The following is a 13299-nucleotide window of genomic DNA, read 5'->3' as shown; positions in this document are numbered from 1 at the left end:
CACTTCTTTAAAAAGTGGTATGCCCCACTTCTCCATCCCTGCTGAGCCTTTATAAAGAGATTCAGCACCCAATTCCTCTGAACCTTTTGACCAACCTTTTATAAATGTCTTGTTGATAAAATAGAGTGTGCACAGATACATGGCAGGCACTTACATGCCATGGCAGGCACATGGCAGCGGTGTCAGAGGAGGCCTGCTATAAGCAAAGGTTTAAATCAAACCAGAGTTTCCTAGAACAGTCAGACTGGCAGGTTTCAATAAAAGGTCAACTCATAACACCAAGGACTTCAGTGATACATGAAACTATTAAAAAAAAAAAAAAAACCAACAAAAAAACCCAAAACACCTCTAACCACCATGTTGTTTGGAATCACAGGGGGAGAAGAAAAACAGTGGAACTGAAAAAATATCCCAGGTGGGGGTGGGCACACACAAATCACTTAAGATGCAAATGAAAACTTAGGAAATCACTGACAACTTCCCAGATTCCCTATTTCTCTCATGAGACCAAACCAGAACTCATGGCCATGGCCAGACCAATCAATAGTCACTCAACAGGACATACAGGTTGAGAACGAAGTCAAGTTCATACAGAATTAAGAGCTAACAACCACAGCAGCAGCCCACCTAGTGTCCGGCAGTGATGCAAAGGTCCACCAGGGCACCCAGGGAGTGGCCCCATTTGAGAGTCTACCTGGATCAGTGAGCTGGATTGAGTATCCAGGGGGGTGCAGTTACGTCCAGTACATTCCAACTCTGTAATTTCACCTTGCTTGAGTGTGCCTTCACTGTCACTGCAGAGGAGGTGCAACCATTTTATCCCTGGAAGCGAAGGTTGTAACACCCAGATCAAGAGTCAATCCCAAAATTCAGGGGAGACTCTCCACACAGCAGCTAATGTTATATGCGCAGGTCCAGTCCAAGCAGCAGGTAAATGCATTCATAGTCACGCAAATGACATTGTGTACCAACCCACGTGTTTTCCTAATTTTCTTTTAAATTCTCCAATATTTTTCTTAGCAATCCAACAATGCACCATGCAGAGTCAACCTTTTAAAACTGAAAGTGAATTTCAATATTTTATTAAAATAGCATATTTAACCACTGTTAACCATGAATATGTTAACTCTGCCCACCCCCCAACCCCTTAGGCAGCACGACACAGTAGTGAGTTCAAATATCCTTGATCGTGATAACTAACAGAAATATTTCAAAGTCAAGTTTACAACTAAAAACTAGACCTCGGAAAAATTCTGAATTGAAAGAATCATAAAGCTCTCAAACTAAATTCATTTATCTGCCTAAAGAATAAATGCCGGTGCCTCACCCACCTGACAATACTGCTTGGTTTGTTGTTGTTGACTTTTTTTTCCTTTATGCATAGTATAATGTCTCATTTGTAAGTACCCACTTTAATAAATAAAATCGGCATTTTTCACCCCATTTAATGTTCCTTTTCAGCTTCACAAAGAAACCAGTAAATAAAACTGTCAACGACAGTCACGACATAAGCTCTCACAGCAAGATAAAAAACTTGAAAATATGCAGAGATGCATCTACACTATTTTACATAAAAAGACAGATTTAAAAAGTGCAAGGCAAAATTTGCAGTTTTTTGAGGGGAGTTTTTAGGCACATCCATTTCTTTAAAGCAAGCTTCAGAATGAAATTCCAGTTTGTTCTTCATGACACCTTTTAAAGTCTTTCTTTAAAAAAAATTTAAAGGAAATGAAAATAAAAATACATCCCATCAAGTGTGAAACAGGGCGTCTCCAGTCCCAGAAGTGAGGCTTTCAGTTATGGCGTGTCCGTCCTTTTTTTATTCTTGCAGGCTTTGGTTTGGGGATGTATTGATTATTTGCCTGGTACTCAAGTTCTTTACGGAAGTAGTGAATTGCTTTGTTTAAACCTTCTTCTAGAGGCACCTGTTTAAAAAGAAAATGAGACTGAGTGACAGGGACGTAGCTCTGCAGAGGGTCTCGAATGCCTCTCAGAGCCTGGTTATTTCTCAGAGTTATTTCTGAAGCTGCTTACAGAATGTGCAGTGTAATTTGACAGATTACTCACCTAATGGACATAAAACAAATTCCACCCCTCCTTCCTGAACTGCCTCTTGCTGGTTGGTATCTACTCCAATCACAAAGGACACTTTTAAAATGCACACGCACAGTGCTCCTCTCTTTCATAAAAAGTCTGGACCACGGAGGGCAGAGGTTTGGGAAGGCCATCTATATGACTGCCTTATTCTTCCACAGGACTTGTGCACTTTGCACTTTCACCCCCACTGAATAAGTGGCTGAGTGTGAGAGACACAAGATAACCCACAAAAAGCAAACTGCCCTGCAGCAAACAGGAAGCAAAAACCAAATCAGCTGCCCATTAAAAGAACAAAAGGAGAAATTCAGGGGGAGGTATTGCCAGGGGGCATCCTGAACATTTGGGAGGAGGGCAGGTCGATAATCCTGGTGGTAGGGATGGTTTCACAGGTATAAAAGTACATCAAAGCTTACCAAATCATACCTCTTAAAAATATGAGCTGACTGCCAGCTGTGCTTCAAAACAGCTGTTAAAAGCACACATATATGGGGAAATTAAGATGGGCAGGAAGGACTAAAAGCTCCTTTGTATCATTCCTCCAAAATTTCCTATGAAACTACTAGTAGGAAGAGACGATCTTCCTCTGGAATGTTCACCCTGGAATGCCTGTCCTCTGGAGACTGTGTCTCCCAGGACAGCGGCAGATGTCACACACACACTCACTACGTGCACACACCTCACCTCATGCAGAATAGTTAGCATGGGAAACGTCATTAAACTTTTTCAACATAGTGAGCTTAAAGCACAGGTAGGCTTACCACGGACTAAAGACACATTCCTTATAAAAACAAATCTGTTTGCTGTAACTTGCTTTATACAGTTGGAATTACCATGCAGTAGGTTAAGTTTGGGTATGATATTATCTTTATTTAATCAGTTTCTATGATCATCAGCAGATGACTTGACCTGCAGATCACAAGTAAATAAAGACCACACTTTACTCAAGTCTCACCCCTAAAGCTCTGATTGTCTGGGCTTCTCATTATTTAGCTCTGAAGCAAAATATACACCCCAATATATTATTGTAGTCTAGGACATGTTATCCCTCAAAATAGCAGATATAGGAAAACATTTCTCCCCTATCTGCCTAGAATCAGAACCTCCAAAAAGAGCTCAACTGTCAGAAACCACCTCCCCAGGAGTTTTATCAACCAAGAAAGAGAGACTCTTGACACAGGAGACAGCGGAAACTAACAAACTTGGTCACAAACTCTCCCATTTATTCTTGTAAGGGCCGGTCATCGTTCCTAAAAAGCATTTATTCTCCTCTAAGAGAGTCTCCTACAGTCGCCTCTGCCCTTTCATGCACACATGAGCTATACATGTCAATTGACCGTCTGTTTGTTCCCCTCTTGCTAATCCATCTTTTATTACAAGGGTCTCAGCTAAAACTCAGAGGCAAGGAAAGGGAAAATTATTTTTCCTTCCCTAAGTTCGAAACGATGTACACATTTTTAAAGTAAACAGCTGGTGTTATAGACCCCTGAGTCTATAACCTGACAATGGTGATGGCAGCAACCACAGGGGACACTGAGGATAGTCCAGCATTTATTGATACCTACTGTGTGCCAACCTGCTGGGGCTACAGCTGTACACAGCCCTCAGGGGGCACACATCCTAGCAGGGCCCTCTCGGGGAGAGCAAAGAGGGAACAGCAGAGACATCAGGGAAACAGGTGAGCTCGGGCCCGGAGCGGTGGCCACTGTGGACTCAGGAGTTGGCTCTGCACTGAGCCCATGGCCAGGAGGCCCTGGAGGGTATGTGACTCTGGGGAAGTGCCAACCTGGGGGACACATGCCCAGAGAATGGGCATTCTAGGATGAGGGAGAAGAACAGTACAGCCTCTCACACATCCCAAGAGTCTGAGTTCATCTAAGAGCAAAAGGAAGGCTTGGAAGCACCGCTTTCTCCTTGCCTTTAGTCTCTCAACGTAAACTTGATGGCCACGTGCATGGGAGCTGGCAAGTGCTGTCTGTCCCACTGCACACAGCAACCTTGCCCACTTCACATACAAAGCCAGCCTGGGCCCTGAGACATGCAGGGTGGCCAGGGCTATGCAAGGCTTGGAGGCATGGGCCATGGACCTTGAAGCTTCTTTCACAGATGAAGTCATGTGCACGGGTAATTTTACAAAATCAGATTCATCATTTCAAAACAGAGAATAAGAGAAACAGGATTAAAAAGCTGTGGAATGGCCTAGAGAAAACCCTGTGAACCTAGATGCCCGAGTCCCCACACTCCACAGGGAGCCCCTCAATGGTACCAGCACCTGCTAGACAGATTCCAGACTGGAGACCCTGCTCCAGGCAGCGTGACCCCAACACTTACCACAGGTTCCCACCCCAGCATCAGTTTCGCTTTTTTGATATCAGGTTTTCGTTTCTGTGGGTCATCCTGGGCTTCGGACAGAAACTGAATTTCACTTCCACTACCTGAGTTATTCAGGAAAAAAACAGAAGAGGGAGTCACAATCACAAGGGGTGTGATGTTTCCACATACATCAGAGTGAAACCTATGTGTGCCATGAATAAGGGGGCACACCGAACCCGACTATCACCCGCCTTATAAGGGCCTGTACGTCTGGCCCTAAGAGAGCTTGGTGAGGGGAGGGGTACTTGGCCTCCAAGGCCTCAGCTACCTAATGAAACACCAGGCCTTGTCCCATCCTGAGGGCTCCAGGCAGGCAGCCCACCTACCTACCACCAGTGCAGAGCAGACACACCACCCAGCAGGACTCCAAAGTAAATAAAAAAGCCAATCTGGCAACACTGTTGCTCCCAGTAAGTGACACTGGGGGTGCTCAGGCCTTGCAAGAGCCCTTCAGTGAAATCAGATGACCTTTAACTTATTTAAGAGGTAGAATACAGCAGACAAACAACAAACCAGTTCCTGGCTAAATCCACTTATGCACCTGCAAGTAACAGGTGACAGACCCTGCCCTGAGTTTTTGGGCAACAAAAGGGCTCACCCAGTGTATGTCCACAACCCGAGGTTGAAAATACATAAACCGGGGCCTCCCTGGTGGAGCAAGGGGTTAAGAAGCAACCTATGAAGCTGTCCACAGCCACTGCAGCACGAGTTCAATCCCCGGCCAGGGAGGTGACCCACATGGCCCAGCAGACCTCTCCTGACCAGCCTGCTGCTCCCCTCAGCAGTGTATTTCAGTCAGTCTGCCTGTTCTGTTCCCTACTCTGTCTCTGGTGAATCCTTTCACCCCCCACCCCCCTAGCCTGTATTCCAGTTCTTGTATGCATAAATAAATAAATCTTAAAAAAAAAAAAAAAAAGAAAAGAAAATACACAAACCTCCTATGTTCCCTTCATTGGGACCACCCTGTGTGTCTACACTGCTTCCCTCATTTCACACCCACTTTGGTCAGAACCAGAAATGAACTTAAAATTCATTGGTTATATTCTCCCTTATTTCTGAAATTCCTTGCTTGGCACTGTCCATGCAGGAAACCAAACAGCTGTCACCTGGCAGAATGAGCAACACAATCACATCTGAAGCATGGGGACTTGTCTATTCTCCCCACTCCACACAAACCTGCAATTACAGTTGTGAGCAAAACCAACCTCCTTCCCACCCCTTTTTGTCTTTATCTATCTTTCCATTATTTAATTAAGGAATCAGAAAACAAGTGTTCCTGGTAAAGTTCTGCATTTTATCCAACTCAATTAGCTTATATTAATTACACATTTTCTAGTCAAGGTGTTATTAACTGATAGGGTAAGGACAATGGTTTCACTGGGGAAGGCATTTGTCCTAAAGGCATTTGTCCTACTTACCAACAAGGTTTTTAATTAACTGAGCAAATTCTAGGATTGTGTGCTCTTCAGGGTTCCCCTACGAAAGAAATGGATTTTGGTTATAAATGTAATTTCAACAGCAGCCACCACCATTACCCAAACCACTTGCAGGTCTTGAAAGGCTTGTGGGCCGATTGTGTTGCCAGAAAGTCCACAGACTCCTGCTCTTCTGTCTTGCAGGGCACTTACCAAGACCATGATTATTCACCAAAGTGTCACGATGTACAGCATTCCTATTTGGTAAGATTTGGTAGGTAATTTTTGGGATTTTGGAAAGCTCAAATATTATTCCATATAAATTAATAGTATTTCCAGACACCAAATAATAGTCTACAAAATCATACCAAACAGTAATAATATTCTAGATCATGCACCCCCTCATGTTTCTGTCAGCTGTAACCCTCATATAAGACGGTGGTCCCCATAGGCCAGACCATACAGCATAGGTGTGCAATGAGCTACATCATCTATATTTGTGGAATTACACTCTATGATGCTAGCAGAAAGAAATGTCCTAGTGATGGTTTCTCAGAACATATCCTCATTAGTAAGTCACACATGATTGTATGTTTGGATAGTGGGGGAAACCTGTGACTACCTTTACCTTTGTCTTCCATACTGTCTGTTGACAAAAACATCCTTCAGACAGGTCAAAAGCATCGAATAGAGACACACTTGCTGGCACACATACCAGGACAATTTCCATATCTAATGTAATCACAGTGTCACTTGCATAAGAATTTGGCTCTGTAAAATTACCTAAGACAATAGATTTCCCTCTGGGTGCACTGCATTAACAACTTACATAATAAAGGACTTGCAAGCTTACACATGAGAGCCCTAACAAATGAAATCCCCTCCCAGTGTTGTTTATAAAGTAAGCTAGCTGTAAGGGGGGCTTCAAGGAAAACCACTTTTGTCTTTCTTCTTTCCACATCACACCAGCCATTGATTCCCTTCCCAATCCTACTACTCTAATTTGCCACCCTGTCCCCTATCATGAGAGACCCCCATAAACTTTGGCAATTATATATCCTAAATTGTATATTCCACAAACCTTCATCCACAATCTCCTAGTTTTATCTGAAGGTGAAAGAGGGAGAAAGGAATCCTGAGCCTAATTCGGACAACACAAGGACTGACAAGCAAAGTGAAATGATAGAAATTTGGGAGAAAGTAGCCCCATTTTTAATTAGGACTAATTGCACACTTTTTAGACTTTAGGGAAGACTGGTTTCAATACGAGATGAAAATTTCTAAATGTCCAAATGTCCTAACACAGCTCTCCCCACTGCCCAAAAAAAAAAAAAAAAAAAAAGCCAAGCAGAAGTGTGGGATCTAAAGAAAAGAGCAGGGAGGCTACTGCCAACACACTTATTTTGAAAAGCATGTAACAAAACCCCAAGGGGAAGGGTGGCATGGTGTTTTCAAAGTATCAGGGAGGCGAATACTCAAAAACATATGGAGGTTCATAAGATATACTTTATTCAGTTTTTAATTGCCTTTCTTTCACAAGTGCATGAAAGAAGTGCTGACTGGGGGCTGGCCGTCAGGGATACCATGAATCAATCAGCACACCCCCAAGGGAAGTGACCTCTCCAGGGTCCACTTTTTCCCGTTTGGTAGGAATTCCCCCCCAAATCTGTGAAAAATGAGTCCTAGGGGACATGCTTCTGATGCTGGTTACAAAGAGAATTGCAGGGAAAAGTTCCTGAGTGAGATGGCTTCTAAGAAACAATGCACGTGTGGCTCTGTTAAGGCCAGGTTGGGTTAAGGTGGCTCCCTAGTGAGAGACGGGGCTCTGGAGTCTGTGGCCATGGACAGAAGCAGAGTATCCAGAATGCTGGACAGTCTATACAGGATACCTCACAGTTTAAATGAGGTAGAATAATAGTATTCAGAAGACAGTGACCAAAGGGGTAAGAGACACCAGCACAACTTCAAGGCTGAAGGAGCTGGAGAGGAGAAAGCTATCACAGCAGACTCAGATGAATTCGGAATGCCCTCCAGGTGGAGAACAGCCAGTGGGTGGGTGTACAGAGAATGAGATTTTTGTCCTAAATGGAAAGAAAAACTTTCTGCAGCCAGAATTGGCCAGTGAGAATGAAATGTCTTGAGAAGAAAGTATGATTAAGGCCTGAGCAAAACCACCTTTTAATCCCTCCCACAGAGAGATTCTGGGACTGCAGGAAACAATGAAGGAGAAAGCAACAAAGGTGATCGATGCAGCCGAATTACAGACATGACCAGTAACTACTTCCATCTCCTCAGACTCAGTCAAGTGTTATAAAGATGACGTGATAGAGAAAGTGCTAAGGACAGGAATGATACATGATAGAGGAAGGTGTGGACACCAAACAAATACCCATCTACTAACAGCAAAAGGCTTTACAAATTTTCAGACTTGGGCCAGGTGGGTGGTGGGAGACGCTTTAGTGTTTATTACCCTGCTCACCTATGTCTTGCAGATACTTAACTTCTTTGTGTCCGCATACTGCTGTGTTTTTCTCTATTATTCAGCAAGCAACTAGCATGCAAGCCCTGTCTACGTGTGCTGATCAAACAAATCAAAGCCTGGTGCGTTTCATGGGTTCATGAATGAGACTGCCCGTTCTGGACAGTGAAGAGGACATACTTACCAGGTTGACTGGGCTGCTGACATTGCTGTTCATGAGTGCCACCAGGCCATTCACGAGGTCACTAGAAAAGAAGGGAAGGCCGGGTCAGGGGCCGCCACTGAAGCACCATGTACGGAGCATCAGACCCAAGCCACCTCCCAGGAGAAAACCAAAACCCAAATGGAAAACTGGATGTCAAAATAAAATCCTGTAAATAAGAGAGTTGGCGAATGCTGAAGTGCTCATGGATGAAATGGTGTGACATCTGGGATTTGCGCTCAGTGGGTGGGATAAAGATGGCTCAACAGAATGGATGCTGTGTGATGGGGACGAGTTCTCTACGTTTGTATATTTCTGAAATCCTTTAACAATTAAAAAATAGTAACAAATTAGACACACATCCAAAAAAGATGGAATTTATAAGTTTCTGATGAAAGTCCATGTTTAGTGTGAACCCAGGTAGTTGGTCCATACGGAAGCAAATGATTTTTTTAAAAAAAAATAAGATCCACTGAAATGATAGAACTCCAGTATGCAATTCTCATACTGGCAAATCACAGATAAAGTCAAACAATACTGAGTGTTGAAATATACTGGAACACAGTACCCAACTCCCTCCATCTTCAATTGTCCATCCCCGCTCCCCCAAAAACACTTCATATGAACGGTCAAGGTATCTGAATGTTTCAAATGGATTGTGATCGACGGGGCCATGAAGGTGAAGATAAGTAAGCAAATTTTCGCTTACCAAGGATTGGTTCTTATTTTCAGAAGCTTTAAAGAGTGGCTCTGTTAAAAAAAAGTTACTTCGTAAAAATGACACCTCACTGCTATATACAAGTACTTTGTCTAAGTCAACTATACTTCTTAGAAGACTTTTAAAGTTCTGTTCTGGCCATCCAAATGAATCTATTCTGAAACCTCTCCCTCCTCCTCTTCCTCCATCATTACCAGCAAGGAGCAGGTTACTATGATAAACTTGCGAAAAGAAAACCTCAGTTTTTGCTCTCCTTGTCATTGAAAATATTTTTTTTCAGTGGGGCTCTTAGTAAACAAACGATTTCCTGGGCTTTTGTTTATATAACAAATGGGCATTTTATACGAGCAAATCTAAAATCCATTCTATTCTCACAGATCAATCACAAATGCAAATTACTGCTGACTCTGGATGGTTTCTCTTTTCTAGAAATTGGCAAAAAAGTCACTTCATCACTATGGCAGATAGTATCACAACATGTTCTCTTACAGCACATGCCTTTGCATAGTCACAAAAAGACATTAAAAGCTGCCATTCTGTAGCATCCACAATCGTTTTAAATACTAAAACAAAAGGGGGGGGTCCATATCATCTGGAGGACAACTATTATGTAATTGTCCTCACTGTGGAGGGGGAGTGGCTCAGCTATGGGCCATTTATCTTTTGTTAATAAACTGGCAACTTTTAAGGTCAAAATTGCATAGATCACACTCATTTAACCTGAAGCTCTTTACAAGTGTCATTTTGACAAAGTGACTTTTAAAAAAAACATAGCATGCCTTTGTTATGCAGATGAGGACATAATCTGACCATGAGACTATCAGACACAGTCATGCTGGGGATGTCAATGCGTATGACCACCTAGAGAGAAAAACCCTGAAACGCTGCCTTGGGGCAATCAGAGGGTTTGGAAACAGTTAATTCAATACAGTAACCACAGATTCAGACCACATACATTTTTAACTGTGAAGTTAAAAATACTGTTTGTAAAAAAAAAAACAAAAAAAAAAAACCCAAAAAACAAAAAACCAAAACCCAGCTTACTAAGAACAAAACCTGGCAATCTAACCATCTCAGCTGAGTCCTGAGTATCTACAGTAGAAGTTGGATGAGCCTTTTGATCTCAGACCCTATGACACGAGATTCAAGAGAATATAATAGAGTAGGGAGCACACGATGATGCAGTATTATGAAGGAAGAACACCAATAACAATATCTCTATCGAAGCCACCCAAGTCCTTGTTTTGGGTGGTGCTGGTGTTACAAAGACGCTCATGCACAGGCTGGCGAGGCAGGAGCCTTGTGTCCTTGAGCTGGGATGGTGTGAGACGTGTGCATCTCTGAGCTCTTAGAATATTTTAATCACTAGCCAGAAATGTGTCTGATGCAGCTAAGGTTATTGTAAGTGATGTTTCTATCTGATGCCTTTGAAATAACGAGAACAGTAAAAAGATGTGTTTGAACCAATTTCCCTTTTACTACAGTCTCACTAACCCTTCATTTGGTGTTGCAGCTGGAGAAGTGTGGGAGGCCATGAAAGAGGCAGAAGGAATTCAAAGTAACAGAACACTGCAAGATTCCCTCCTCAAGAGTGCAAAGATCATCGGGGTGGGGGTGGAGGTGGAGGGCAGGATGAAAGCATGGCACCGGGAAGGGTGGTGCTCTGCACACAGAAGTTGTCTCCTGGGCTTGACAAGGCAACACACCATCCCAGTTTGCTCTGAGTGCAGGGCTGAGTGCTTTGAAATGAAAATAATCCTGACAGAGGGATAGCTGGTGAAGTCCCTTCTAGAATATTTGGGCAACAATGTCCAAGGCCAGTGACATTCTTCCCCCAAGCTTTCTGCCCTACTTGGCAATACCACTGGGTAGGGGAAGGAAAGTGCTGACTGTCACACATGTTCATTCACAGCTTCCTTTCATCACAAACACTTTCAGGGAAAATCTACAATTCTTAACTTTCTTACATTTCTCACAGGGATTTCTACCCAAGACCCTCACACAATCACACAAAGTCTAGGTGGTTGTTCTGGCCGAGTGGGTCTGGATGGGCGTGCAGACCTGCACTGTGTTACCACTTCACCCCGACATCCTCCTTAGAACAGCCTGGGACACCAGGAACAGCATTTCCCACCTGACAGGCATCTCAGAGTATTTGCACTAAAAACATATGGTACCAAAATATGAAACTATTTTACAAAGACTGACTATACCAGAAACTTACATAGAATCACAATAACCATGTCTTGTGGGAAAACAGTTTGGTATACACAACTGTTACGTGGTAACTCTTTTTTCAGAATCTAAACTGCATTTTTAAAATCAAATTTTATTACTTTACCATTGGTTAACAATAGTATATAATTTCAAGAGTTCAGCTTCACACCTCAATATGTGTGCATTTTAAAATTAGTCACCAACTGAACTGACCAACAAGAACCTAGACAGATAAGGATTACCAAAACATAAAAATTGCCATGTGAGACTATTTACCAACATTCTTAAATGTATTTTTAATCTTCAGTTTCAGCACAAAAAGACATTAGGATTCTGTATCTTTCCCTTAATGACATTAGGGTTCTGTATCATCCACCCCAGAAAACTATGTTTAAAATGGGTCAGATTTTAGAATCTGTAGGTTTGCTGGATGATTAAAATTATCTCTTAAATTGGCCTAAACTGAAATCCAGTTGCCCTCACGGCTTGGCAAGTTTAGCTCGGAAACACTAGGTGGCAGCAAAAGATCAGCACACAAGTCCTGAGTCCTGCAAGTCACCAACATGCATGAGGAAAATCTTAACTTTAAACAGAGAACCCATAAGCTCTTTCCCATCTTAAAGTTAACTTTTAACCAAGTCAGGCGGTTAGAGCTGTGAAACTCATTAAAGAATCACAGAGGCACCGAGGGCCTGGTCTGCACCTGCCTGCTGGGATCAGGCCCAGGGGGCTGCGCTGTCTTACCTGACGTACTGGAACGCCCTCGTCTGAGAACCGGACCCGTACACCTAGGCGGAAAACAACAGTTAGGCCTCCCAAGAAAACACACCATAGCCAGGAAGATATAAGGGGCACAGACTGACCTCAAAACTGATGCTGAAGGAGCAATGACACTACAATTCACACTCTGTACTTGACAGTCATGCTGGAACAGTGGGAAGGTGGCAGAGACCTGGAAGTCTGTGTGCGTATGTGTGTGTGTGTGTGTGTGCGCGTGCGTGCATGCACGCGCACACAAGTATGTGTATAAAGTTTGTCCTTAAAGTAGTATCAAAGGATTCAACTTCTATTAGTCTTACAATGTAGCAGGCACCGCGTCTGGTCTGGGGGCTGCGTTCTCCAAGTCCAGCAGTGACAGATCCACATACAAATAGCAAGCAGCACATCTAACCAGGGTGCTACACTCTGCTGCCCATCAGAACAGAGCCTCTGGGAAGGGTGGACATTGGTAGTTTTACAACTGTTTGCCCAGGTGATTCTAAAATGCAGCCAAGATTGAGAAACACCCAAGAAATTGGAAAAGACACAGGGCAGAAGAGGAGAGGCAAGGGGTCTCCCACTGCCCTTGGGCCCACCATGTGTTTACTCCTCTCCACACACGAGCTGGTGGTTTCTTCCTCCGACTGTCCCTCTCACGGTCCAACAATCCCTGTCTACTTCCCACCTGGCAAAGTGCTACTCATCTCTTAGGGGCCAGCTCAGATGTAGCTCCATGTGGTTCCTTCTCTGGCTCCACAAGGAGACAACGATGGCTCTGCCCTCCGCATCTGTGGCCATTCCCTAAGCTGCACTCGGGTCAACTTGCCTGCCTGTGAGCTCCCTGGGGCAGGAGCAGGTTGACTCATCGGCCCCAGTGTGGCCTAGCACCATGCAAGGTGCTCACAGAACATGTTCAACAATAACTTCATGACCGCCCAGCTTATATCACTTTATTAGAAAAAGCAGATCAAACAAGATGAGACAAAGCTCTGAGTCTCTCTGACACCAGTCACAGAAAACCAAAGAGCCAGCCCAGTTTTCA

General features: G+C 43.5%; 1 protein-coding gene across 3 annotated transcripts in view; it reads right to left on the bottom strand.

The window, feature by feature from the left end:
• Positions 1-1793: 1793 nt before the first annotated feature.
• Positions 1794-13299, bottom strand: part of UXS1 (UDP-glucuronate decarboxylase 1) — a gene marked incomplete at both ends in the record, with an annotated part of 90709 nt that continues 79203 nt past the window's right edge. For all 3 annotated transcript variants that reach the window (XM_084235039.1, XM_084235040.1, XM_084235041.1), the window contains 5 exons: positions 1794-1925; positions 4426-4525; positions 5882-5943; positions 8546-8606; positions 12243-12286. In XM_084235039.1, the coding sequence (XP_084091165.1) occupies positions 1794-1925; positions 4426-4525; positions 5882-5943; positions 8546-8606; positions 12243-12286 (399 nt within the window). The remainder of the gene's footprint in view (positions 1926-4425; positions 4526-5881; positions 5944-8545; positions 8607-12242; positions 12287-13299) is intronic.

The sequence above is a fragment of the Talpa europaea genome, assembly GCF_964194135.1.
Source record: "Talpa europaea genome assembly, chromosome: 6".
In the NCBI taxonomy this organism is placed as follows: Eukaryota; Metazoa; Chordata; class Mammalia; order Eulipotyphla; family Talpidae; genus Talpa; species Talpa europaea.
The sequence above is the reverse complement of the archived record's forward strand: the minus strand, read 5'-3'. Positions and strand labels throughout refer to the sequence as shown.